General features: G+C 60.1%; 1 protein-coding gene and 1 non-coding gene across 18 annotated transcripts in view; both read left to right on the forward strand.

Annotated features, from left to right (window-relative positions):
- Positions 1–25,457, forward strand: part of EP400 (E1A binding protein p400) — a 59,524-nt gene that overhangs the window by 21,104 nt on the left and 12,963 nt on the right. For 13 of the 17 annotated variants that reach the window (XM_036303412.1, XM_036303420.1, XM_036303417.1 and 10 more), the window contains 30 exons: positions 224–364; positions 839–917; positions 1,636–1,685; positions 2,057–2,114; positions 2,829–2,918; positions 3,860–3,967; positions 4,780–4,970; positions 5,141–5,318; positions 6,071–6,207; positions 7,048–7,217; positions 7,445–7,619; positions 7,718–7,854; positions 8,724–8,910; positions 10,353–10,519; positions 12,212–12,381; positions 13,065–13,295; positions 14,951–15,115; positions 16,622–16,777; positions 17,548–17,642; positions 17,910–18,181; positions 19,976–20,178; positions 20,249–20,418; positions 21,714–21,910; positions 22,644–22,755; positions 22,921–23,064; positions 23,678–23,815; positions 24,233–24,316; positions 24,671–24,808; positions 24,976–25,020; positions 25,100–25,253. In XM_036303412.1, the coding sequence (XP_036159305.1) occupies positions 224–364; positions 839–917; positions 1,636–1,685; positions 2,057–2,114; positions 2,829–2,918; positions 3,860–3,967; positions 4,780–4,970; positions 5,141–5,318; positions 6,071–6,207; positions 7,048–7,217; positions 7,445–7,619; positions 7,718–7,854; positions 8,724–8,910; positions 10,353–10,519; positions 12,212–12,381; positions 13,065–13,295; positions 14,951–15,115; positions 16,622–16,777; positions 17,548–17,642; positions 17,910–18,181; positions 19,976–20,178; positions 20,249–20,418; positions 21,714–21,910; positions 22,644–22,755; positions 22,921–23,064; positions 23,678–23,815; positions 24,233–24,316; positions 24,671–24,808; positions 24,976–25,020; positions 25,100–25,253 (4,342 nt within the window). The remainder of the gene's footprint in view (positions 1–223; positions 365–838; positions 918–1,635; positions 1,686–2,056; positions 2,115–2,828; positions 2,919–3,859; positions 3,968–4,779; positions 4,971–5,140; positions 5,319–6,070; positions 6,208–7,047; positions 7,218–7,444; positions 7,620–7,717; positions 7,855–8,723; positions 8,911–10,352; positions 10,520–12,211; positions 12,382–13,064; positions 13,296–14,950; positions 15,116–16,621; positions 16,778–17,547; positions 17,643–17,909; positions 18,182–19,975; positions 20,179–20,248; positions 20,419–21,713; positions 21,911–22,643; positions 22,756–22,920; positions 23,065–23,677; positions 23,816–24,232; positions 24,317–24,670; positions 24,809–24,975; positions 25,021–25,099; positions 25,254–25,457) is intronic. The other 4 variants (XM_036303415.1, XM_036303419.1, XM_036303429.1 and 1 more) reach the window with 1 other exon arrangement.
- LOC118653045 lies at positions 21,413–21,543 on the forward strand. Its single transcript, XR_004966758.1, has one exon. It is a non-coding gene; the product is annotated as a small nucleolar RNA SNORA49 (small nucleolar RNA).

Below are 25,457 nucleotides of genomic sequence, written 5' to 3' on the forward strand. Positions count from 1 at the left end.
GTCCCGGTTGGTTGGCGCACCGTCCATGCACTGGCGGGTGCAGGTTGACTCCTCAGTCACGCGCAGGAGACCACTGATGGATGTTTCTCCTCTCCTCCCTCTGCCTTCCTCACTCTGAAATCATTTTTGCTTTTAAATGAAGCTTAAAAAAAAAAAAGAAACCTGTGTCCTTTTTGTCGCGTGACTGACTAAAACACAAAACCCTTAAACTTTCCCCTGCCAGCTCGTCAGGACGGTGGTGCGTCATCACGAAGAGAAGAAGCTGCGAGAAGAAAGGGGCAAGAAAGAGGAGCAGAGCCGGCTCAGGCGGATCGCTGCCTCGGCTGCCAGGGAAATAGAGTATTTCTGGTCAAATATCGAACAGGTAAACCTGACATCTTAATGGGGCCCGAGACCTAGACTGTTGGGGCTGGCGAGGCAGAGCCCGCAGCGTCGCTGAGGAGGGTGCGTGAGGGTGGGTTCCGCCAGCATAGCCCTCGGACTGCAGCTCCTTAGAAGGAAGGTTCTTGCTCTGCCTGTGGCTGTGCGTGGACACGTGGACACGCGTGGCTGCTGCTGGTGCTGCATGAAGTCCATTGTCCCCGAGAGGCCTGCACACGGCTCCTCGGAGGGGGCAGGTCACCAAGGAGCTGCTCTCCAGAGCGGCAGCTCTTGCTCCACTCCCTTTTGGAAGCGTTCTGAGCTCAGCACCTGACGGGGCAGATGCAGTTCGCTGCAGATCAGGGCGAGCCAGCCGTGTGCTTGCATACCCGTGTGTGAGTGTCTCTGTTGCTGAACGTTCTAGAGCTGGTTAACTTGCATCCTCGGACACGCGCTTGTATTTAACTCTTACATTCAGGTTGTGGAAATCAAGCTACAAGTCGAATTAGAGGAGAAGAGGAAGAAGGCCTTGCATTTACAGAAAGTTTCCAGGAAAGGTATGGTCCTGGGTAAAGCCTTCCCTCTCGCAGACCGTATTCTGCCCCAGTCCTGTGCTCGTCGGCACCTGGCAACACAGTGGCTTCCCAGGAGGCTGCCTGCTCCAGCCCTGCGCGAGCTTGTGGCGCCTGGTGATCACCTTGCTCTCGGGGCAGCTGCTCTGGCCGCATGTTCCCATTCTTTTGAGATTTGCTGGTTGAGTCCGAACCCCAGGCCGACCAGCTTTGGGGCCCTCACTCTCAGTTGAGGTCTGAGCCTGTCCCCTTTGGCCAGTCCCTGGGCAGGGAGGTGGACGCCCTGAGGTGTGTGGCCCTGGGCCCCTGTGTGTGGCCAGTGCACTGCCTGACTGCAGGGCAGGGCGGGGTGGGGTGGGTGGGACACTGTGACTCCCATTTTCCGGGTGCGGAAACGGGGGAGAGGTGGCCACTGCTGAGGTCGCAGCTGTGCGACCAGACGGGGCAGAAGAAAGGAGCTTTGCTGGTCGCTCCGGTCCCTCTCCTGGGTTCCTGCTGAGGTCTCAGCGCTGAGGGCTGGGAGCTGCCTGGGCACCTGGTGAGGGTGGCAGGGGGCTGGCTCTGCATTGTCCCCAGGTCACCAGGAGGGAGGGGGCACTCGCTGGGATGTCTCCTCAGCGGGGTGTCAGGAGAGCGTGGCCTAGACAGGCAGAGATGCCCTTGGCGCGGGTGGAGAACATGGTCACAGCCCCTGTCTCTCTAGGAAAGGAGCCGAGACCCAAGGGCCCCGAGGTGCTGCTGGAAAGTGTTCTGGTGAGTTCCGGCTGTCCCTGCACCGGTGGGCGGGGAGCATGTGGGTCATTCTGTACCGTGGAGCTCCCTGCTTCTATCTGGAGAGACTTGGAGATGACACGCGTCACTCCCTTGCACTGTGAAGTCGGGCTACCTGGGGAAGAAACGGGTTCTCTGTAGCGTGGGGTTCACGGGGCGTTGACTCGGATTTGGATGAGGTGCAGCACGCATGTGGACTTAGCCACACCCAGGCCTGTCCTGTGACCGCGGTCTGGTGGCGGCGTGCTTGTCACAGGGCCACGGTGCCCTGAGGTGCACGCCCAACACAGTCCTGATTTGGTTTCCATCCTGGGCTTTAAGATCACATGTTGGCAATTTTTATCCTGACTCAGGACCCGGGAGCAGCTGGCAGGAAACGGAAAGCGAGCACAGCCCTCACTGATGATGAAGGTCTGTCCCCGTGAACTCACAAGCAGGGTGCCCACTTGTTGCAACCATGACCCAGAGCCACTGGGATTGTCGCCAGCCAGGTGCCTCGGTGGGCAGTGGGCTTTGTGGGGAAGATGCGAGGCGCTGGCCAGTGGAGCAGGGAGAGCCTAGGACTGAGGGCGAGTTCTGTTCGTAAGGGAGGAGACACGATCAGTGCCGATGGGAAGGAGCCGGCCAGGGGCTGAGGCCGGTGCTGGGCGAGGTGTGGTCTGTCTGGCAAGGCAGCCCGGTGGTGAGGTTTGTGCCAGGGGAGGACGGCTGCAGACGCTGCTTTCTGCTGCGGCGCTGGTCGACGCTTCTGCACCAGGGCCAGGGCTCTGTGGGAGGGAGGCACGAGGGCAGGGCCGAGGTTGCTTTGAGGCAGTGGCTGCACAGCACAGGAGCCTGGTAGGTGAGCTGGTCTGCTGGGCAGTGGCCGGGGCTGTGGACATGGGCGATGGCTCATGGACTGGCTGCAGCGGGCTCAGCAGTGGGTGGTTCCCTCCCTCGCTCCGGCCTGAGTGGGTTCGTCGTGTAGCAGCAGCCAGGCTGCGTCCACTGAGGTGGGAGGCCAGTGTGGCCAGTCTCCAGCCTTCCCTGGGGCACGAGAGGCTGCATGTGGAGCCGGTGGAGCTGCGTCGTGCTTGGTGCGTGCCACCCGTCTCGCTGACATTCGCTCTGGCGTCACCATTGCAGTGGAAGACGAGGAGGAGACGATTGCAGAGGAGGAGGCGAACGAAGGGGCCGTGGACCACCAGTCAGAGCTGTCGAACCTCGCCAAGGAAGGTAGGCTGGGCCTCCTGCCAGCGTGCCGTGAACACCGAGCCAGGACAGGAAGCTGAAAGCCTGTGCAAGGCAGAACAGCACCCGGTGTCGAGCTCCCTGGGATCAGTCACGCTGCTGAGCGTAGAGTGCCCCCCCCCCCCCCCCCCCCCGCGTCCCTGTCTCCTTCTCCCCGGGTCCCCGCCGGGATGCGTTCTGGATCTTGCGTCTGTCACTCCTGCAGCTCTGTCCCCGCACCTGTGCCCTCCCTGAGCACACTGCTTCCTTCCCAGTGTTGGAGCCTCACGTGAACGTCCTGCTGTAGGCTCGCCCACTTGCCTTTCCTCTCAGCTCTTCTGCTGCCAAGTGTCATTCACGTTGTCATTTGCTGTGTAAACACTGGTTCTCACTGCGCAGTTGCCACGTGCACCTGTCTGCCCAGACGGTCTGCCGGGCAGTTGGTGGGCCCCCGGTCCCTGCGCTCTGAGTGGAGGAGCGGGCTGGGGGCGTGTGCACCTGGCAGCCTGGTGAAGTTGTGCTGAGTTTGGGTAGAATGGTGGCCGCCAGCTGCCCATCTCGGGTGCACTGGTGTCTGACTGCAGCCTTTCTGCCCGTCGGGGTGAGAAATGGCATCTCTTCCTGGGCTCCTGCCTGTCTTTTCCTGTCCTGGTTCTGGGTTTCCTTTTCCGTGTTGACTTGTAGGTGATCCTTGTGTGTCCTGGACATCAATTCTTCGTCAGTTTTATGTGTTGCATTTTCCCCATTTTCATTCTCCTTGTGGTAACGTGATGCACAAGTGTTCTTGATGTTAGTGCAGTCGCATTGGCCAACCTGGTTTATTTAAAAAACACACAACGCTCTCTCTAGCTCACAGGATGCCTCCTGTGTCGGCGAACACTCTTTGTTCTTCTGCTCATGTGCATGTCTCTGACCGGGAAGTAACCCCTTCTCCTGTGCCCTCCCAGCTGAGCTGCCCCTCATCGACCTGATGAAGCTGTATGAAGGGGCCTTTCTGCCGAGCTTCCAGTGGCCCCAGCCTCAGCCCGGCGGCGAGGAGACGAGTGAGGAAGAAGGTCTGTCCCGCGCCTGCAGGGGTTCGGCTTTCAAACAGCGACTGGCAGAGCAGGGGTCGGACAGGGCGGACACCCTTTGGTCTGGTGACGGGAACGTTGGAGTTATGTGTGATTCTGTATTGAGTAGCGTTTCATTGAATTCTGTGCTTCCTTTTTTGTTGTTTATAAACTTGGCACAGTCATGAGAGCACTTGGTCAAGTTGTGAGCAGTTCGTTTTCTCCAGGTTTAGAAAAGTTGTCATTTTATGGACCTAGATTTTCATCACATTTATTCAGGCTGTGCTGTTTAACACGACTGCTTTCAGGAGGTCATTTTACTTTGATTAGACATTCCAAACCCGCGCAGACGACACCAGGAGCCCTGCTTTCCTGCCGTCGCCCTGCTCGTTCTGATCACTAGACACAGTGCCTGGGAGTGGCCGCTGTCAGGACCCTGTTGCAGCAGGACCAGGGGGCCCTGGCGGCCCCTTACTTGACTGGCCTTGGAGATGCTTGTAGTCTTTCCTTTCTTGGTGGTGGAGGGAGTCAGGGACCCAGCAGGTGCCCATACAGCCACCTGTGGGGACAGCAGCTCCATTGCTGCGGAGGCCTCTCCGGGTTCACCTGGGGGCTTTCCAGAGTGGGCCGAGGTTGATAGTTTCGTAAGAGTTTTCTCTGTTTAACCAGAGCGCCCTCTTAGGTATGTAAAGTGGATCAAAGTTCAAAAAATGGGTGCTTTATTCTGTATTTGGATTCTGTCAGTTTGTTTAATGTTAAGTAGGCTCATGAAACTATGAAGGCTGCTGCAAACCCCACCTTTCCCTTGCTCACAGAGGTGGAAGACGGCCCTGGCGACCAGGAGGGCCACAGGGACGTGGTGCTCATAGACTCGCTGTTCATCATGGACCAGTTCAAAGCCGCTGAGAGAATGGGTGTCGGGAAGCCTCACACAAAGGACATCGCGGAAGTGACCGCCATGGCTGAAGCCATCCTGCCCAAGGGCAGTGCTCGGTTCAGCACCACGGTGAGCGCCCGGCGAGAGGGACGGAGAGGCTCCCTGCTCCCACAGAGCACTTGCCCCAGAAGGTGAACTCTGACCCTTGTCCTGTGGCCTGGAGGCTTTCTGTAGCTTCCCAGGCTGGAGACAGGGCTCGGGGATCACCGGAGGCAGCGCTCACGGGTCTGTCCCCGCAGGTGAAGCTGAGTGCCCCGCCCCTGCTGCACGGCACGCTCAGGGAGTACCAGGAGATCGGCCTGGACTGGCTGGCCAAGCTCTACCGGAAGAACCTCAATGGCATCCTGGCGGACGATGCCGGGCTGGGGAAGACGGTGCAGATCATCGCCTTCTTTGCCCACCTCGCTTGCAACGAAGGTAGGCGCAGGGACAGCAGGTGCTGCCGAGCCTGTCGTGCGGGCCAGGGTGTGGTGAGCGAGGGTCGGGAGGGCCTGTTTTCTGGGCTCCTCGTGTGGTGCTTTCTCGTGGGGGTCGGGGCGCCTCGCGTCTGATCAGCCTTGGCCGTCGGGTGGGTGAGATCTTTCCCAGCCTGTCCTTCCCGCCTCTCGCTCGGTGTGGCTCCGTTTCTAACAGACGTTACGGTCTGGTGTGTGTGATTCTGATCATTTGAGGACGCGCATTTTTTAGAGGAATGAGCTGAAACCACCTAGTTGGGATGTTTTGGGCGTGTGTGTTGGCGAGAGGTTGGGAACCTCCACGTGAGTTGGTGTGGTGCTGTGGGAATTCCCACCGGGGAGGGCCAGGCCTTGGGCTCCGAGGGCTGCGGGATGCTGACTGCTTTTTCCTGAGCATTGTTCCTTGTCAGCGGGAGTTCCTTCCCGTGCTCATGGGGTTGGCCATGTTTCTGAGTAAGCATTCCTTTTATTGGGTGATCACTCATCCAGCCACTCTGGCTGAGCGCCTCCTGAGAGTCAGGCCTGCCGCTGCGGCTGCTGGGAGTGGGGACGGAGGCGCCGTCCCAGTCCAGGAGCCATGGTGGGAGGACGCCCCTGCACCCGCTGGACGGCTGCTTCAGTCCCTCTCGGGGACGTCTCCACAGCGCGTGCTGGTGCCTGGGCCTGGCGAGGGCAGTGTGGCTGAGAGGATGGCTGTGTCCCTTCCCTCTGCAGGCAACTGGGGCCCTCACCTGGTCGTCGTGAGGAGCTATAACATCCTCAAGTGGGAGCTCGAGCTGAAGCGCTGGTGTCCTGGGCTCAAGACCCTCGTATATGTTGGCAGCCACCGAGAACTCAAAGCAAAGAGACAGGTACTTCAGCTCCACTGAGAGCTCAGAGCAAAGAGACAGGTACTTCAGCTCCACCGAGAACACAGAGCAAAGAGACAGGTACTTCAGCTCCAGCGTGAAACAAAGCCAGACAAGAAACCATCTTAGTATGAGACACGTTTCAAAATGTGCTTATTAGTGTAATTACTGTGAGACAGACACCGCCTTCAGGTCATTTTAGACCTGCAGTTCCTCAAAAGCATTGACTGCCCTGCACGGAGGGCCCGGGTGTTCACGCCTCACGGAGGGCCCGGCCCGGGTGTACACGCCTCACGGAGGGCCCGGGTGTACACGCCTCACGGAGGGCCCGGGTGTACACGCCTCGTGTCCCTTCCTGGAAAGGGAGGCGTTTCCTTCCGGGACTGACGGCCCTGCAGTGAGGGCTGTGGCCCTTGTTAGCTGTGGGCCGTGGGCTCTCAGACAGGAGACGCGGTGCCTCCGGTCCCAGGTGCCTGTGGTGTGTGCGTGGGGCGCCGAGCGGGCTGCCGTGTTGAGGAGCATTTACTGAAAAATTGACACCTCAAGATGCATTGGGTTTCCACTGTCTGGTCACCAATTGTTGTAAAGCTTCTCAGGCAGCCAGTGGCAGCGCAGAGCCGCACGCTGCCTGCGGCCTCGGAGAGCATCTCGCCTTGCCCAGTCCTCCCAGGGTAGTCTGTCTCCACAGCGGTTGTTGGGGCCCCAGCACCGCCTCTGAGTTTGTCCACACGAGTGCTGGAGGCTCCTGGAGGAAGGGTCATAAAAATACACACGTGGGGTCTTTTTTGTGCAGAAATAGCGCGTTATCAAACAGTGAGGAGACGCCTGTGTTCTGTGCCGCAGGGATGGACCGAGCCCAACAGCTTCCACGTCTGCATCACGTCCTACAAGCAGTTCTTCCGGGGCTACGCGGCCCTCACGCGGGTGCGCTGGCGCTGCCTGGTCATCGACGAGATGCAGCGTGTCAAGGGCCTGAGCGAGCGGCACTGGGAGGCGGTGTTCACCCTGCAGAGGTCGGCCTGGCCTCCCGGGCTGTGGGGGGCTGGGGGTTCAGTGACACAGGCGGCCTGTCCTTGGCACAGTCCCTCCCGCGAGGACACGAGAGCGTTCGTTTAGCGCAGCCATGTCTTCCAGGCACCTGGGGGCCGCCTAGTTACCCCGTAGGCTTGCCTTGTCCTTAAACGTCTCAGACGCAGCAGTCCCAGCGGGGCTTTCAGACGTGGTCTCTGGTCTCGTGCAGCCAGCAGCGCCTGCTCCTTATCGACGCGCCGCTGCACAACACCTTCCTGGAGCTGTGGACCATGGTGCACTTCCTCATCCCGGGCCTCTCGCGGCCCTACCTGCACGTCCCCCTGCAGGCCCCCACTGAGGAGAACCAGGACTACTACCACAAGGTGGTCATCCGCCTGCACAGGGTACGTGCCCTCCCCCCACACACACACAGAGTGCAGGGACTACGGTGGTGTGCGGTGATGTCGTTCCCAGAGGGGAGCCACGGCGTCTCCTTCCCCAGGTGACCCAGCCGTTCATTCTGAGGAGAACCAAGAGGGACACAGAGAAGCAGCTGACCAAGCGGTACGAGCATGTGCTGAAGTGTCGCCTGTCCAGTCGACAGAAAGCCTTGTACGAGGACGTCATCCTACAGCCGGGGTGAGTGCACCGCCTGTGCTGGGTCCCCTCCACCTCTTCACCCCGACCCACGCCCAGGGCCAACCCAGGCGTGGCCGGCGCTCTGTGTCCATTCGCGCAGGAAACACGTCCTGACGGGACCTAGGATGTCAGGTTTCAGGCCGGTGTGGCCCCAGGATGGCTGCACAGTTGTCCCCCCTCGTCCACAGGGGAGCTGTGCCAGGGCCGCCTGGAACTACATGACCCTTCAGGGCTGGACTGTCCATAGCAGACCTCTTCACGGTCACGGCCAGAAGGTTCATGCTGACTGGAGGTCTCAGGCCCCTCCCCATGCAGTTCCTTCTCTTTCCTTATTGAGTTGAGAGCATTCGCCTTTCCCCTTAAAGGAGCACCTTCCGGCGTCTGGCATTCCCACGTTGCCAGCATCACTGCTCTTGCTCTTTGGGGCCATTTTAAGTAAAATAAGGGCGACTTGAACACGTGTGCTGATGCCAGGACAGTCAGTCTGCTTAAGTGACTAACAGCTGGAGTGTCTACAGCGTGGGACGCTGGGCAAAGGGGCGACTGACACCCCCAGCAGGAGAGAGATCAGCACGCTGTCCAGAGCAGCACACAACTTCAGCCTAGACGTTGTTTATTTCTAGAACTTGGCATTCGATGGCTTTGGATTGTGGGTAGCTGACACCATGGGTCCATGGAGCATGGGTCGGGCTGCTGTGTGCTGCCTGACCCTCCCCCGGCTCTCTGACTCCCGTCCTATCGGGACGGAGGGAGCCTGAGGGTGACAAGACGGGAGTCGGGGGCAGTGACATAGCCGAGCGCGTCGGGGGCGGACGTGCATCCCTGTCGGAACTGGCGGGGCCGACGCTGAGTGCTCGTGTCTCCGTCAGGACCCAGGAGGCGCTGAAGGGCGGGCACTTTGTGGACGTGCTGAGCATCCTGCTGAGGCTGCAGCGCATCTGTAACCACCCGGGGCTGGTGGAGCCCCGGCTCCCGCAGTCCTCGTTTTCGGCCCGGCCGCTGCAGCTCCGCTTGGCCTCCCTCGTGCTCAAGGCGCTCGACAGGGATGCCTGGACGGTAAGGAGGGACCTAGGAAGGTAGCTGTGTCTGGGTCCTGCGGTCCTGACACGGCAGCACCCAGCAGCCTTTGTGCCGTGTCTTCCCCTTGAGAAGCGTCCGTGTGTGGCACTGACCTCGGGGCAGGCTCCTTGGCGTGGCATGTGCTGTTGGACTCTGAGAAGGGGCGCAGTGTGGACGTGACGGGGAGCTGGCTACAGCGAGGCCGACCCCCCCTGGGGGCACAGGCCCAGAGGCCCAGGACCTGGGCACCTGCTTTGTGTGTTGGGGGAGCTGGTGCAGGTGCAGGTGCAGGTGCAGGTTGGGGTCAGGCCAGGGACTCGGTGGCTTCAGGTCCCCCTCCCTCGAGTAGGGAGGTTCAAGGTGTGACTAGTGAGTGTGTGACAGTCTGAGGACCCTGAGCGAGCAGTGTGCTGTGAGCGGGTCAGCTGCTGCTGCTGCAGTTGAGCCGTGTCAGGGGCCGGTCCATTGGGGCCGCTTCCTGTGTTGTGCTTCTGAGATGCCATGGAGACGCTTTGTCACTGGACACACCTCTGAAGTGTGCAGCATGTGGACTTGTGTGTGTACGGCCTGTGCAGCCGTCGCCCACGTCCCAGCCTCTCAGGACCCAGAGCGAGTGCACGCGTGGACCTCGCTCCCACACCCGCCCAGCCTCAGGCAGCTCCTCTCACTCTCTGTGGAGTCACCTCTTCCATGTGAACCATGCGCTGCACACACGTGGGGCCAGACCATGCGTGGACTTCAGTGCCTGGCTTCCTGCCCTCGGGGCTGCTGGCCGTTTGCCATGTTGCAGTAGGCTTTCCTTCCTCTGAAGATTGAAGGGCTCCCCTGCATGCACACCGTTGTGCTTGTCCGCTCATCAGGTGGACGTGGGCAGTTCCCACGTGTGGCCCTCGGCACTGCCATGGGCCCTCGGGCAGTTTCGTGTGGGCGTGGTCATGGTTCCCTTGGGCACAAGGCTAGGCCTGGAGGTGCAGGTCAGGTGTGACTCTGGTGAACTGCTGCCTGCTTTCCACGGCAGCTGCGCTATCTCCCGTCAGTGTGTACGGGTGGGAGGTGCCCCTTTCTCCGCGTCCCCGCCCACCCCGCTGTCCACCTTCCTCGGCTCTCACTCAGCAGTGAGCCTCCCCAGGGCTCTGCTGTAGGACGGGCGGCGTGCCACACAGCCACCTCCACTGGCACCAGCTCTTGGGCCTCCCGGGGTCTCCCCCACGCCACAGACTTCCCTCTCCTCTGCCGGGTCTAGTCCGTCCCTGGGTGCCGCCTCCTCCATTCCCGTCTCAACTGGGGAGAGGGAGGCACGCTGAGCCCCGGCGCGGCACAGCGAGGCCTTCAGGAGACCTCGTGGCACAGGGCCTGGTCTTCTGTCTGCGCACCTGCTTTGATTCTTAGTCGAGGCCTTTCCTCCTGTCCCACGTAGCTCGTTTTTTCCTTCTGCTTAGGAAACGGATCTTTCTCTATTTGACCTTATTGGCTTAGAAAATAAAATGACTCGCCACGAGGCTGAACTGCTGTGCAAGAAGAGGGTGTCGCGGAAACTCATGGAGGAGCTCTTCACCGCCCCGCCCCCGCCCGGCCGGCCCCCCTCGGTCCGACTGAAGCCCAGCAGGTGTGTGCGGAGCGTGTGGCCTGCGGCGCCCCCTCTGGCCTGGCTGGGCTCTGGCCGTCGTGAATCGGCCCCTGGCTGTGGGTGGGAGTGACACTGGGAGGCTTGGGACCCGGCTGGAGTTTCCACGAGACCCTGGCTCCAGGCTGTGAGAAGAGGCCAGTCGCCTGTTGGGTTGTCTGCTCTGGACATGGCCCAGATGTCCTCTGCCCTCTGAGTCGCTCATTGTCAGTGGGAAGTGTGGGCTTGGCTCTCACCCGCCGAGGAGTGGCCCTTCACCGCCTTCACAAAGGGTTAGGATCGGGGCGGGGCCTGTGGGGAGGAGCTGGGACCAGTCCTTGGGCTGGGTCCGACCTGGTGGGTGGGGGGGGGCAGCTGTCCTGGCCGGGTGCTGGGGAGTGAGGGCAGAGGGCACTGGAGGGTGGTGTGGGCCTGCGGCGAGCAGAGGGCTCCTGACTAAGTGAAGGGACCCCTGGGAGGATGACCATCTGGCGGGCGCCTGGAGGCTGGGACGGGGCAGAACCCGTCTGCGGACGAAGGCAGAGCCCACGGGGCTCAGGAGGGGCTGACCCCGGAGCGGAAACAGATGAAGTCCTGGGCTCAGCTAAAACGAGGGACGGGAAGCCAGCATTTCAGAGACAGAGGGCCAATTCTGCAAACCGGCAGCCATTCTTGTTTCCTCGCCCATGTGTGTCTTCCCGGGCCTGGGCCCTCGCCCGCACGGGCAGGGCCTGCAGCCCTCGGACCTGCACGGCGGCGACGGCGCTGCCTCTGCTGGTGTCGCACGGGCTTCACGGGGCGCCCTGCTCTGCAGTTCCTGGGAAAGCCGGCTGCAGAGGACACGGACGCTGTGAAGCCCGAGGGGCACCCGCGGGCCCTGCGTGGTCGCGCTCTGTGGTCGCGGAGGCTGTTCCGTCTGCCCTTCCTGTCCCTGTGCTCCGTCCCCTGAGGCTGCCACTGACCTTTCACCTCACTGCTTCCTCTAAACCAGTGGTTCTCAACCTTCCTGATGCCACGACCCTTTTTTTTTTTTTTTAAATATATTTTATTGATTTTTTACAGAGAGGAAGGGAGAGAGATAGAGAGTTAGAAACATCGATGAGAGAGAAACATCGATCAGCTGCCTCCTGCACATCTCCTACTGGGGATGTGCCCGCAACCCAGGTACATGCCCTTGACCGGAATCGAACCTGGGACCTTTCAGTCCGCAGGCCGACGCTCTATCCACTGAGCCAAACCGGTTTCGGCACCACGACCCTTTAATACAGCTCCTCATGTTGTGGTGACCCCCAATTTCATTGTTACAAATTGAACATAATGAAAGCACAGTGATGAATCACGAAAACAGTATGTAATTATAGATGTGTTTTCCGTTGGTCTTACGCCGCCCCTGTGAAAGGGTCGTTCGACCCCCAAAGGGGTCGCGACCCACAGGTTGAGAACCGCTGCCCTAAACAGTCATCTGGACTTGGTGTGCCAGATGCCTTTCCTTGTCCACTCTGATAGGAACCTAATTGAAGTAAAATCACACCCCATCACGCAGGCACGGGGGCCACTGTCGTGTGCTGAGTGTTGCCAGCACCGCCCGGGCCCCCTGCTGTAACCAGCAGCCGGAGTGGGAGCCTGCTGCTCGGGGCAGGCACCCCCCCAGGCCTGCTGCAGCGACGCTGTGTCTTCCCGTCCACACGCGTTTAGGTTGTTCCAGCCTGTGCAGTACGGCCAGAAGCCCGAGGGCCGCACGGTGGCTTTCCCCAGCACACACCCGCCCCGGACGGCCACCTCCACAGCGGCCACGGCCACGCCACAGGGCCACGTGCGAGGACGGCCGCCCATCGCCACGTTCTCTGCCAACCCGGATGCCAAAGGTATGTCTTGTGTGGTGGTGTGTTTGCCACGGAGGGTGCTGCCTGGCCCCTCTGACGAGGGACCTCCATTCTGCCGAAGAGACCTGTGCAGCCCTCGCACGAGTTGGAGGCTTTTTTATGTCTTTAAACTGGATTTTACAAGGCGGTGCACGCTTCGTGGAGGCGTGTGTGGTGTGGCGATGAGGATGCTCCTGAGGGAGCTCCTGGAGGGAAGTCACCTGATTCACAGCAGAGAAGGATGGGGCAGGGGCCGACAGGTGACGCGGGCCGTGCTCCAGCCCGTCAGCGGGTCCTGGGCCGTGTGCCGGCGGCTTCAAGTGTCCAGAGCTGCTTCGTGCAAGCGCCCCTGGTGCAGCTGGAGGTGCAGCCTCTGTGTGTGCCTTGTGGGGGGGCAGGGTTCCCTCTGGTGGACACGGGTTTACATGGCTGACTTCTAACACTGTTCACTGCAGGAATGTACTGCTGTGTAGGCTGCTGGTTCGCGCCAAGTGGAAATAGTTAACAGCGGATAAAAAATCATACCTCTCTGTCTAGAGCACATTGGCCTTCACCCCCCTTTTTAGAGAGAGCTTCTCATTTGAGAGACAGTATGAAATGTTTATTTCTTTAAAATTCGGGTTAAAGTACTGCATTGCATTGAGAACCTCTAACAGCTCTGCACAAACCACCCTTGTTGATTGCAGCGGCAGCGGCCCCCCAGGCTCCCACCGGTGCTCCGAGACCCCAGGCCACCTCGACCTGCAGCACAGCTCCTAGCCCAGCCCATCCTGCGAAACTGCGGGCTCAGACCGCGCCCCAGGCCTCCGCCTTGGGCCCGTCCCAGCCCCAGCCCCAGGCCCCCTCGCACCCGGCCGGGCAGAGCACGCTGCCTCAGGGGCTGCTGCTCACCTCGCAGGCCCAGGCGCGCCTGCCCAGTAAGTGGCCTCGCCTCTCCTGGGGCTCTGCCCCTGCTCCCAGGAAGCTGTGCTCAGACCAGCAGTGTGAAGAGCCTCTCTGTCCACTCCTGTCCCCCCAAGCCGGCGCTGCCTTTGCCGTGCTGTGGCCCTGCTGTCCTTTCCGGCCCTAAATCTCAGGGCCAGTGCCCAGGGCCTGTCCTTTCTCTGCCTTTTCTCCTGACCCCGTCCCGTCCGTCCGTCAGCTCTGCTTTCCTCCTGCACTCACTCTGAGCTTCATGCTGATGACTGTGCCTCCCTCACTGTGAGCCGGGCTTTGGCCCAGGGCCGAGATCAGCTGGGGAGCAAAGGGGTAAAATGAAAGCGGCCGCTTCCTGGACAGCCATGGGCCTAGTGTTCGGTTTCTAAAACCAGGACTTCCTTTTCATCTCTCGCTGTTACCAGATTTAAACCTGGGATGAATTATTGCTCAACTGAGACATTTAATAATAATTCAATGACTAAGATTTCAATTTTATTAAGTACTAGAGGCCTGGTGCACAAAATTCATGCAAGGGGCTCGGCCCTCGCAGCCCCGGCTTCGTCCGGATGTCTGGTCTAATTAGCATATTATGCTTTTATTATTATAGATTTTAATAGAATTTTTCATTGTGGCCAGTGAGATTAGCATATTTCCAAATTTCACGTGGACCCTGTCCGTTCTGCTGTGGAAGGTGCCCTTCCTGGCACGGCCGCCTGGTCTCAGGTGCTGCTCGGACACTCGCTGCGGGATGACGGGCTGTGCCGAGGCCTCTGGAGGGGAGGGGAGAGGAGCGTGGTGTCCTGAGGACCCCGCGTTCCGGCTGGGTCTGCAGTCCTCTCGTCTGCTGCCCGCAGTCACCGCTGGGCCCCCCGCCCGTGGGACGTGTTTCTTGGCCTGGGACGGGGCTTTTGTGGCTGTGCGTGGGGCATCGTCCACCAGGTCGCCTTCCGTCTGGTGGCCTTCACCTCTGTGTGGACCTCGAGGGCTAACGGGACTCACTCTCTGCCTCTCCTTTCTCACTTTCCTGTCCTTAATCACGGTTCTGTGCGCAAGATTCCTGGTGTTTTTCTTGTCTTTTGCTAATTGTTTTTATCACTAATAATTCTTGAATGGGTTTTCGTAGGAGGAACATTTAGACTCAAATATCAACCATTGGGTAAAAAAACCTTTAGTCCTGTGTAATCACAGCCTTTTTGAATGAAGTGCTTGTGACTCCATCTGAATTGTCTCGAAGCTCCAGCCGGGACGTGTTTCTGTACTGACTGCGGGGGGAGCGTGGGTCATGCCTCCCTCTGAGCTCAGCTGCACGAGGCTTCCCGCTGGGGAGGGTCTCTGACGCGGAGGCTGCCCCGAGGCTGCAGAATGGGCTCTGCTCTGTGACGGTGGCTGCTTGCTCCCTGGTTGGGGAGGGAAGGAAAGTGCCCCTCGCAGTGTGGGTGCTGGCGTAAAGTCCACCAGTTACGATGGCAGGAGTTAACCATTAAAATCTGATGTTAACTGGGTCTTCTCTTTCCTATTAAAATCGCTCTTTCCTGAAAGTGTCATCACTGTTTTTCTGATACTTCTGTTTATTACCCGAGGTCGTTCTATACGACAGTGTCACATTCAAAAACTTTCCACAGAAGTTTCATTCCCCTTTCCTCTGTTCCCTTAGGTGGGGAGGTGGTCAAAATAGCACAGCTGGCGTCACTCGCAGGACCGCCGAGTCGCGTGGCCCAACCAGAGACCCCGGTGACGCTGCAGTTCCAAGGGAACAAGTTCACCTTGTCCCACAGCCAGCTGCGGCAGCTCACCGCCGGCCAGCCCCTGCAGCTGCAAGGTGAGCGCCGCCGCCCAGTGCCTCCCTGGGCACCACAGCGAGCCTGGCCCGAGGGGCTGGGAGGACCAGTGGGTAATGTGTGTGTACCTGGCTGCCCAGTCCTTGACATGGGCTCAGTAGATGGTAATCATTTAAAAAACCTACCCTTTGCCCAGCTGACAGGGCTCAGGGGTTGAGCGTCGACCTAGGAACCAGGAGGTCAGGGTTCGATTCCCCCTCAGGGCACAGGCCCGGGTTGCGGGCTCCATCCCCAGTGAGGGGCGTGCAGGAGGCAGCCGATCCATGATTCCCTGTCATCATGGATGTTTCTGTCTCTCTTCCTTTCCCTTCCTCTCTGAAATCTATAAAAAATCTACCCTTTGATGAAAGTTTCCTATTTTTAAAATCAGAATAGAAACACTTGCTGCTTCTGATTTTACTGTGACCTGAGAATTGTCCGAAAAGGCCCAGGGCTGCAGCTGTGCTCACAGGTCGCAGTAGCTCCAGGCCAGAGCCCCCTGTGGCCGAGGGCGATGTGTCCGTGGGGCGGCTGCTGCTTGAAGAAAGGAGGGTGTGTGCTCCCGCTAGTCCTGAGTGACCACGGGGCAGCAGCTCAGTCACATGTGTCCCCCTCAGTTGTGGTTTGGGGTCAGGGTGGTGTCCTCAGCAGCCCTGCCCGCACGTGTCTGGGCCCTGGTGAGCATGGCTCCCGGTGGTGAAGGCCACTGGAGAGGCACAGCTGGCAGAGCAGAGGCCCCTAGGAAGCCTGCAGCAAAGAAACGTTCTCAATTGGTCTAATTTCCTGCTTCTCCAGGTTTTGGTCCAAGGGGCGAGGCCATCCCTGGGGCTGCAGTTTCTTGGGACGTGGGAGTTCCTGGGGAGCAGATGGAGAGAGGCTCGGTCACACCGAGGCTGTGCCGGCTCCGTAAGCAGAGCCACAGCGTTTGCACCTAAACACGCCAGCCTTTTCTTCATCCGCTGGCGGGTCGGCCAGCGCCAACCTGTGGTCAGGCGGCTGGCACCTTCCCTGGGACTCAGGCCTCACCCGACGTGACCGACCCTGAGCAAGTGCCCCTTGCACTGCCCCGAATTCCTAGGAATTTCTAGGAATCGATGAGCTTCCTTTTGACATTAAGAAAAACGACATTATTTCCTTTTTTTTACTATTTATTGATTTCAGAGGAAGGGAGAGAGAGAGAAACATCCATGATGAGAGAGAATCACTGATTGGCTGCCTCCTGCACATCCCTGCTAGGCATCCAGCCTGCAACCGGGCATGTGCCCTGACCTGGAATCAAACTGTGACCTCCTGGTTCTCAGGTCCACGCTCAACCCCTGAGCCTCACCAGCTGGGCTGCTTCTTAGAGTTACATTCATTGTGAATAAAGTGTTTTCCTTTTTCTACAAGTAACTGAACTTAGCATTGCATTGTGGAAGCAAGTGTGGTTTTGGAGATGAGGTTTGTGGTCTGTGTCTGCACCCTTGGAGAGGGCGTGACTGATGGCCCTGGCACCCGTGTGATTACAGGCAGCGTCCTTCAGATCGTGTCCGCCCCCGGGCAGTCCTACCTGCGACCGCCAGGCCCCATGGTGATGCAGACCGTGTCTCAGGCGGGTGCCCTGAGCACCCTGGGAAGCAAGCCCCCGACCAGCGGCCCCGGCCCTGCTCCCGTGGCCCCACCAGGTAGAGTGCTCTGAGCAGGGGGAAGACTGGCTGTGAGGCCGCCTCTGGCTCTCTCCCTCGCAGGTAACGGGAGGCCTTGAGGATTCTGGCCGTGGGGCCTCAGAACCTGAAGGTCCCGCGTGGCCGTGTCTGTTTCCACGGACACAGTGTCCGCTGGGTCTCCTTTGTTGCTGGCTCTCAGAGCTACTGGCTGACACTCACCAGCCTCCCCTCGCTGTAGATGTTTGCTCTGGTGCTGGGGTTTCCCCGGGACAGACGACGGGGCGGGGTCCTCGGTGTGAGACCGGTAACGCTGCCTCTTGCCTGGTCCGCAGCCTGCTTCCTGCCAGGGTCCTCTTGCTCCCTGGACCCGCTCCTGCCGAATCACCGCGCCTCTCCCCGGTGCCCCCTAACCAGGCCCCTGGAGCCATCCCTGAGCACACGTGTCAGGGCCAGCAGCAGCCCTGACCGTCTGGGGGTGGCTTTGTGCTGGTTTGGAGGGCAGCTGACTCCTGGCCTGAGGGCCGCCAGGTTGATGCTGAGGAAGGGCCAGGGCCCTGGTGGCTGGTGTGCCGGCGTGAGGGCCGTGAGGACGGCGCACAGGGCATTCGCCACGGGAGGAGACAGGCTGGCGCTCGCTCAGAATGTGGCCAGAGGGCAGGGGTGCCTCGTGGGTTCTGACCAGTGTAGGCGTGAACGTGCAGGGAGAGGCAGCACTGATCTGAGGGCGCGCTGGGGGCAGGTGGTGCGCAGCGTCCGGAGCTGTTTCCAACCTTGGTTTTGATTTGCAGTTGGTGTGCCTGGTCGAGTGGCGGTCAACCCCCTGACTGTGGGGGAACCCGGCCTGGCCCCCAAACCAGCGTCTCCCATTGGGGGGCCCACCCAGGTACTGAGCACCTCCCCGGGCGCGTGGGGCCTTCCGAGGGCGTGGCTGGGTTTCCTACCTTTCATTTTAAAACTTTCCTAACAGAAGGAATGAAACTGGCTTTATAATGGCAAACGTTTCCTTTCACGTAGTTTATATTCTTGTGACGTGGGAAATGCTGTCTCGAGAATCTGCTTTTCTCCTCTGGGGTGCTCTGGGGGCAGGCCCCGCCCAGGGCCCCGCAGGGTGGGGTTTCTCAGGGGCTGTTCCTATCGCTTTCTGATGCAGGAGGACAAGGCCCGGCTTCTGAGAGAGCGGCTGGACCAGGTCCACGCTGTCAATGAGCGGCGCTGCTCCCGCGCCCCCATCTACGGGGCAGACCTGCTGGCGGCTTGTTCCCTGGCCTGCGGAGAACGGGGCTCGGGGCTCGGAGCTCTGGGGAGCAGGCATGGGAAGGGGGCCAGGCCAGCGAGTGTCTGCACGTCACCTTCAAACAGTCACAGGGACCTGATTTTGACGCTGACTCAACGTCAAGAGTCCCTCCAGGATCTTATCGACAGGTGAGGTGGTTTCCCTGTGTGAAGGGCCTGGTGCTCACCTCGCCCTCCCTCCTCCCCCTGTGCCCTGCTGTGAGCCGTGCCAGCCCCTGAGCTTCTGTTTCCGTGGGTTCTTCCAGGGGTGAATGTGCATTGAAGGTTCCTCCCTGTCTTGTCTTGGCTGGTACTCATTTCTTGTCAGCTGACCGTCCTCCGTTGTCCGGATGGACCAGTGTTCTTGATCCGTTACCGGCTGAAGGACATCTAGGTTGTTTCCAAGTTCAGGAACTATGGCCACGCAGTCACCATCTGAGTGCAGGTTTCCATGTGGATATGGGTTTTCAGCTCTTTCGGGCAAAAAGCTAGGAGCGTGATGGCTGGACCGTGTGGTGAGACTGTGCCTAGTTCTGTAAGAAACAGTCTTCCTCAGTGGCGGCCCCCTGCTCCCCAGCAGGGAGTGCGGGTCCTGGTGCTGCCTCCGGGCTGGGCGGCGTCTGCGTGGGGGGCGCAGGAAGTGGAGCGTCTCTCGGTGGCTCGTTTGCATGTGTCTGTGGTGAGTGTCTGTTCAGGCCTTCGGTGCGTTTTTAATCAGGTTGCCTTCGTTCTGTTGAGTGCTGAGAGCTCACTGTACCTGTGGACAATGGTCCTTCAGCACATGTGTCCTTTGCACACGTGTCCCAGTCCGTGGCTTCCCTTCGTGCTCTCCCGACAGCGTCCTTTGCAGAACAGGAGTTTTCAGTTTCAGTGGAGTCAGCTGGTCAGTCTTCTCTCTCAGGGGTCATGTCTTTGGTGTTGTGTCTAGAAAAGTCGTCACCACACCAGGGTCACCCAGGTTCCTTGTGAGCTGTCTTCCCCGAGTTTGTCGTCGTGCAGCTCACACTCAGCTCTGTGACCCCGAGTCAGTATGTGTGAGGGTGCGCTCGGCGCCTGGTCCTTCCCTGCACGTGGAGTCTGTGGTGTGGTCGTCCGGTGCCTCTGTCGGGGGTCAGGTGACTGGAACGAGGAGGTCTGCTCCTGTGCCCTCTACGCCGCCCCGGGGCCTGCTGTCTCGTCTCTCGTCAGCGCCGCTGTCTGGATGTCTGCCACTTCATCGTCTGCCTTGGGAGTCGTGTGGCCGTCCTCAGACTCCGTTCTCTCCATGTTGTGTGGCTGTGATGGTCTTTTGCCTCCAGATAAACTTTAAAATCAGCTGGTCGGTAACCACGAAACGACTTGCTGGGTTTCTGACCGGGCTGGTGTGGAGCCTCTAATCAAGCTGGGAGAGCTGCCCCCGGCACAGTGAATCTGTCTGTCCAGGAAGGTGGGACGTCCCTCCGTCTCCTTAGTTACTTGGTCTTCCTGGTCGGTGTTTGGATGGTGGGTGACTGGTTTGCTGCAGTGGCAGCAAGTAATGGACTCCAACCTGAGCTGACCGCCCGAGGAAGGGTTTTCTGGTGCAGGTGGCGTCCGGAGGCCGGGCGATGGGTGTCAGGTCGGCCTTGAGACCGGTCCTTCCTCCCGGGCTGCCCCTCCTGGTGGCACAGGGCCGTAGCAGCTCAGCGTTCACATTCTTCCCCCACCCCGTCCAGGAGACAGAGCCCCGTGTCCCAAAGTTCCCATCAGAAGACTTGCCCTTCGCAGGGGATGGGCTGTGAGTGTCCGTGCTGGGGGCCTGGGGGGCCCTGCCCTGCTTTTCTCCCTGGGTGGCACTCATCGGCCAGGGCTGTCGGGCCTGTGCCCATGGTTGCTGGGACAGTGTGGGCAGCAGGCTTGTCTCCATGGAGACCGAGGTCAGAGCTGCCAAGTGCTGCCCGTGACGACGTGCTTCCTGCTCCTCAGGGTGGCCTGTGTGATCCCGCCGGTGGTGGCCTCGCCCCCGTCCGTGTGGGTGTCGCGGCCGCCCGCCCTCTACAGCCACAGGATGAGGATCTTCCGGCACCGCCTGCAGGAGCACACGGCGCCCTACGCCCCGCAGCTGCAGCAGGTGACCGCCCCGCGCTCGCTGCAGTTCCCCGAGCTGAGGCTGGTCCAGCTGGACTCAGGTAGGAGAGGGCACGCTGGCGCATCGCACCCGTGCTCTGGGGGCAGACACTCAGTGGTGCTCCCCCGTAGGAAAGCTGGAGGCCCTGGCGATGCTGCTGAAGAAGCTGAGGTTAGAACGACGCCGGGTGCTGATCATGTCGCAGATGGTCCTCATGCTGGACATCTTGGAGATGTTCCTGAACTTCCACTTCGTCACCTACATCCGCATCGACGAGAACGCCAACAGCGAGCAGCAGCAGGTCAGGCAGACGCTCGGGGCCGTGCACGTTCGGTGCTGTCCCCGCTTCGAGCAGAGGGAGGCGTGACATCTCCGGGTCTTGGAACTTGAGAGTCTTTTCAGCCCCATCTCTCCATACTTTTCCACTCGGGACTCGCACCAGCGTCCCAGTGCCGCAGTCAGGTCTGTGACGTGTGCTCCCTGCAGGGCAGGACTGTGTCCTCCAGGAGGCAGCCCTGGTGGGAAAAGGAAACCGCCGACGGCTTTACCTTAAAGAAGTGCCTGGGCAGCCACCTGCCATGGTCACTTGTCAGAGCAGTGCTGCCGGGCGTGAGTGCTGCAGCTTCCCGGCCAGTCACAGTGCGTGTGACCCTCGACGTGGTCGCTCCCTCCCAGCACCCCCTCCTGACGGCTGGAGTGCGCAGCTGTTTCCTGTAGAAGTGCTTAACCCGCCCCCCTTCCCGGGCTTCCGCGTCCCGAGCCGTCCCCGGCCCTGGGGGCAGGTCAGCGTACGCGGATGTTGCCGAGAGCAGAGGCCAGCTGCTGGCCCGTGCGTCCACTGCCGCATCATGTTCTGTAGCATCAGCACCTCGTGCTGCACACCCCGAGCCGGCCACTGCTCACTGACAAGTTTCCTTGGTAGTGGAGTAACACATTGTATGGAGAATCCCTTTTTTGAAAAAATATATTTTTATTGGTTTTTAGAGAAAGGAAATGAGAGAGATAGAAACATCAATGAGAGAAACATCATGGACCGGCTGCCTCCTGCCTTCCCCTCCTGGGGATCGAGCCTGCAACCTGGGCATGTGCCCTGACCGGAATTGAACCGGTGATCGCTTGGTTCCTGGGTGGACACTCAACCACTGAGCCGTGCCGGCTGGGCTGGGCTTTCCTGAAGGAGGAGGGTTTGCCTGCTCTGGTCTGATCTGGCGCTGCACTCACTGCGGAGGAGCTGTGTCCAGGGAAGCCATCCGGTGCCGGCCCTAGTGGTGGAGGCGCCTCTCAGGCTGTTCCCACTCCCTCAGCCTTACTCCAGGGGCCTTTGCTGTAAGGTGCCGTGGCATTGCCTGGGGGCACACGAAAAAGCGCACATCCCTCCCCAGGAAGGCTCCGTTCTCCTGTGGGGCCTACCGATTGCGCTGACAGCACTTGTCGCCTGGAGCCTGGCGGTCTCCTGTGACGACCTGTGCCATTTAAACCGTGTATGGAGGCCTGGTGAGCCAGGACGCACGTGTACAAAGGGCCAGAAGTCTGGTGGAGAGAGGTCAGCGTTTCCCCGTGTGCCGGAGTCCTGAGTGAGGTTTTGTTCCATCGCAGGAGCTGGTGAAGAGCTTCAACAGAGACAGGCGCATCTTCTGTGTCATCCTCTCCACACGCAGCCGCTCGTCAGGGGTGAGCCTGATGGAAGCCGACGCGGTGGTGTTCTACGACCACGACCTGAACCCGGTGCTGGACGCCCGGGCCCAGAACTGGTGCGACAGGATCGGGAGGCGCAAGGACGTGCATGTGTACAGGTGAGGCCGGGCGGGGAGCGCTGCGGGTGCCCTGCAGGTCACGGAGCAGCCCCTGCTGTTTGACCTTCTTCCCGACGAGTGACGCCCGGTGGTGGGGTGTGCGCGTGGCGTGGTGGCCGATGTTGCGCACGGAGTTGCTGACTCCCTGTGTGTGGTGCCTCTTCTGGAGCCTGCACCTTCGGAGGAGGGAGGCTTCAGGGTGTTTCCGCTGTTACCAAGTGTGTGTTGTCTGGGCACATCGGATGTTCAGAGAACTTCCACCTCACTGACAGACAGGCGCGATGAGGAAGTGGCAATGCTCTGCTCCGTCTGCGTTCTGTTGCTCTTCGTGCCGTGTGTGCTAAGCACTTGCTGTGCCACTTGGCGCAAAATCCTGCCACTTCCGGCCCATGGTCCCGGTGCTGGCCCCGGGCAGAGCACAGGCTGCCTCGCCCTCTAGGTTGTTGCACTGAAGATAGGCTCTCACCACACGTCGGAATAGGGCGGCTCCAGGTGGTGGCTGGCGGGGTGGGGACGTGGCCGGACGAGATGGGGAGTCACAGTGGGGCCTGAGGCCTTTGACCGCCACGTGAGGGCAGGTCGCACGGATCCCGTGGAGCGCTGATGCGTGCGCTTCCGAAGCCTGCGGCGCCCCCCTGCGGGCGTGCTCTTCAGGTGGCCTCTGCGCCGGCCGCTCATGGGGCCCGGGCTTCAGGACTGAGCTGCCTCTGTGTGGGTCTTGTTTTGTTTGTAGGCTTGTGAGTGCCAATTCCATTGAAGAGAAACTTTTGAAGAATGGAACCAAGGATCTGATCCGAGAAGTGGCTGCTCAGGGAAACGACTACTCCATGGCGTTCCTGACGCAGGTACCCTCGTTCGTGGGGCCACAGAAGGGCTTCCACGTGGCACAGGGTGCGTGGCTCTGGGGACTCCAGTGAGGCGTGCTCTGCGGTTCCCCGGCAGCACGCCCGAGCTCATGCGGGGGCGAGAGCCAGCCCTCTCGCGGGGGTAACGTGCGTGTCTGTGCTCAGCGCACCATCCAGGAGCTGTTTGAGGTGTGCGTTCCCATGGAGGAGCCTGTCTTCCCTGTGACGGCCGAGGAGTTTGTGGTCCTTCCCCAGGAGCCGACTGTCACGGAGACCATTGCACCCAAGATCGCACGGCCTTTCATCGAGGTAAGGACAGAGCCTGCCCGGGTCCTGGGTGAGGAGCCGCCTCTGTGTTCTCCGACTCCGGGGGCCGCTCCTGCCTGTTCTCTCCCGGGTCCTGGCTGTGCAGGGGCCTCTGCTGTGAAGCACCCCACCCCCCGCCTCCTTGGCGAGGAGATTCGCTGCTACCTCATCCATTTTTTTAAAAATTTTATTTATTGTTGAAGGTATTACACATATCTCCTTTTCCCCATTGACCTCTGCCCGCCCACTCGCACCCCCAACTCGTGCTCTCACCCCCTACTGTCTGTGTCCATTAGTTACACTTACATACCTCATCCATTTTAAAAAATTAACTGTTCGGCCCTGGCCAGTTTGGCTCAGTGGATAGAGAGTTGGCCTGTAGACCGAAAAGTCCCGGGTTCGATTCTGGTCCAGGGCACGTACCTCGGTTGCAGGCTCCTCCCCGGCCCGGGCCCTGGTCAGGGTGCGTGCAGGAGGCAACCAATCGCTGTGTCTCTCACATCGATGTTTCTCTCTGTCTCTTCCTCTCCCTCCCACTCTCTCTAATCGGGTGAGGATTAACAAAAACAAAAGCTTGATCTGTCAGCACCATCTGACCCACCATGCACTTCCCCAGGCCCTGAAGAGCATCGAGTGCCTGGAGGGAGACGCACAGGAGCCCGCAGGGGAGGCCGTGCCTGGGTCACTGGACCCTGACGGCTTGAGGGACCAGGAGCCCTCGCAGCTGGAGGAGTTGGCCGACTTCATGGAACAGGTTTGGACATTTTCTCCTTTTGCTTTCACTTCATGTTTTTCTGTACAAGTCATTGTCTTAAAAATGTATTCCTTTCATAAATATTTCTTGTTCACTTTGGCCAAGAACACTTTTTTGTTGTTAATCCTCACCCGAGGATATTTTTTTCATTGATGGAGTGAGATATATATAGAGAGAAACATTGACACATTGATTGGTTGCCTCCCACATGCCCCTACCAGGGCTGGGGATTAAACTTCCAACTGAGGTATGTGCCCTCGACCAGAATTGAACCTGCAGCCGTTCAGCCCTCGGGCCAGTGCTCTACCCACTGAGCGAACTGGCCAGGGCACAGCCACTTTTGTGATTGACGTGTTGGTGGGGCTGTAAGGAACTTAACCCTGCAATTAACTATCCAAAAAATATATTTTGAAACAGCTCACCCCAATTGAAAAATATGCTTTGAATTACCTGGAACTATTCCATTCTTCCATCGATCACGAAAAAGAGAGGAACGGTGAGGTAAGGACCATCTTCACACGGGAGCAGCTCAGGTCTGTGGGGTTAAGTTTGGTTTGGAGGGAAGTGAGTTGCCAGGAATCGCAGGAATGAACCCAAACCCACCAGTGCAGACACCAGCTGCTATGCAGGTCCGGGAGGCCCCGTGCAGGCGGCTCCAAGTGGGGGAAGCAATGGTGCCTGACAGAGGTTCCATGCTGGGCCCAGAGAAAATGCTGGGAAATGGTGACCACAGCGTGGAAGGGCCGTGACCGGGAAGAGAGGTCCTTGGTCTGAGTGTGAGACCAGGTTGGGGGGGCAGGTGTGCTCCCCGTGGGGACGGTGCTGGACGCTGTGTCCGAGCCTGTGGTCTCCCAGCAGGACGCCGTGCTGACTGCAGTGAGCGCCTGGGAGGCCCAGAACCTGCGGGCGCTGCAGGAGCAGGAGGCCCGGGCGCTGCAGGAGCAGGAGCAGGAGCAGCTGCTCACCTACACCCGGGAGGATGCCTACAACGCGGTGCGCACCCATCGTTGCGTCGCCACACAGACGCGTGCTCTCAGCCTGCTGCGTGGCTTCCGGTTCCACGTTGCTTTCCCTAGGGGTGTAGTGAGGTCCCTGAAGTTACGAAGGTGCTGACAGTGTGAAGCAGACTCACATTGAAAGCTCCCCTCTGTCTCCCGCAGGAATACATCTACGAAGGAGCGGACGGGCAGACGGAAGTCATGCCGGTGCGTGCCTCGTCCCCGTCCCCTGTGGGTGACTGCCTTCCTCGAGTCGCCAGCTCATGCCTCTCCCTTCTCCATGCAGCTCTGGACCCCACCCACGCCGCCCCAGGACGACAACGACATCTACATTGACTCGGTCATGTGTCTCATGTACGAGACCACGCCCATCCCCGAGTCCAAGCTGCCCCCCGTGTACGTGAGGAAGGAGCGCCGGCGGCACAGGACGGACCCCTCAGGTGTGCGCCGTGGGCCGTGCTCACCCTCGCACCGCGTTGTGTTCCAAGCGGAGGAGCCTGGCGTGCAGGCCAGTGGGCAGGGAGGCAGGAGGGGTCGTCCTGGCCAAGGGCTCCTGGGGACGGGCCTCCTGCTCAGCCCCGGCCCCTCCTGGGCTGGCTGCGGGCAGAGGCCCTGGCTCGCAGCCCTGAGCGGCCTCTGTGTCC

This window comes from Myotis myotis, unplaced genomic scaffold (genome assembly GCF_014108235.1).
Source record: "Myotis myotis isolate mMyoMyo1 unplaced genomic scaffold, mMyoMyo1.p scaffold_m19_p_37, whole genome shotgun sequence".
Taxonomy (NCBI): Eukaryota; Metazoa; Chordata; class Mammalia; order Chiroptera; family Vespertilionidae; genus Myotis; species Myotis myotis.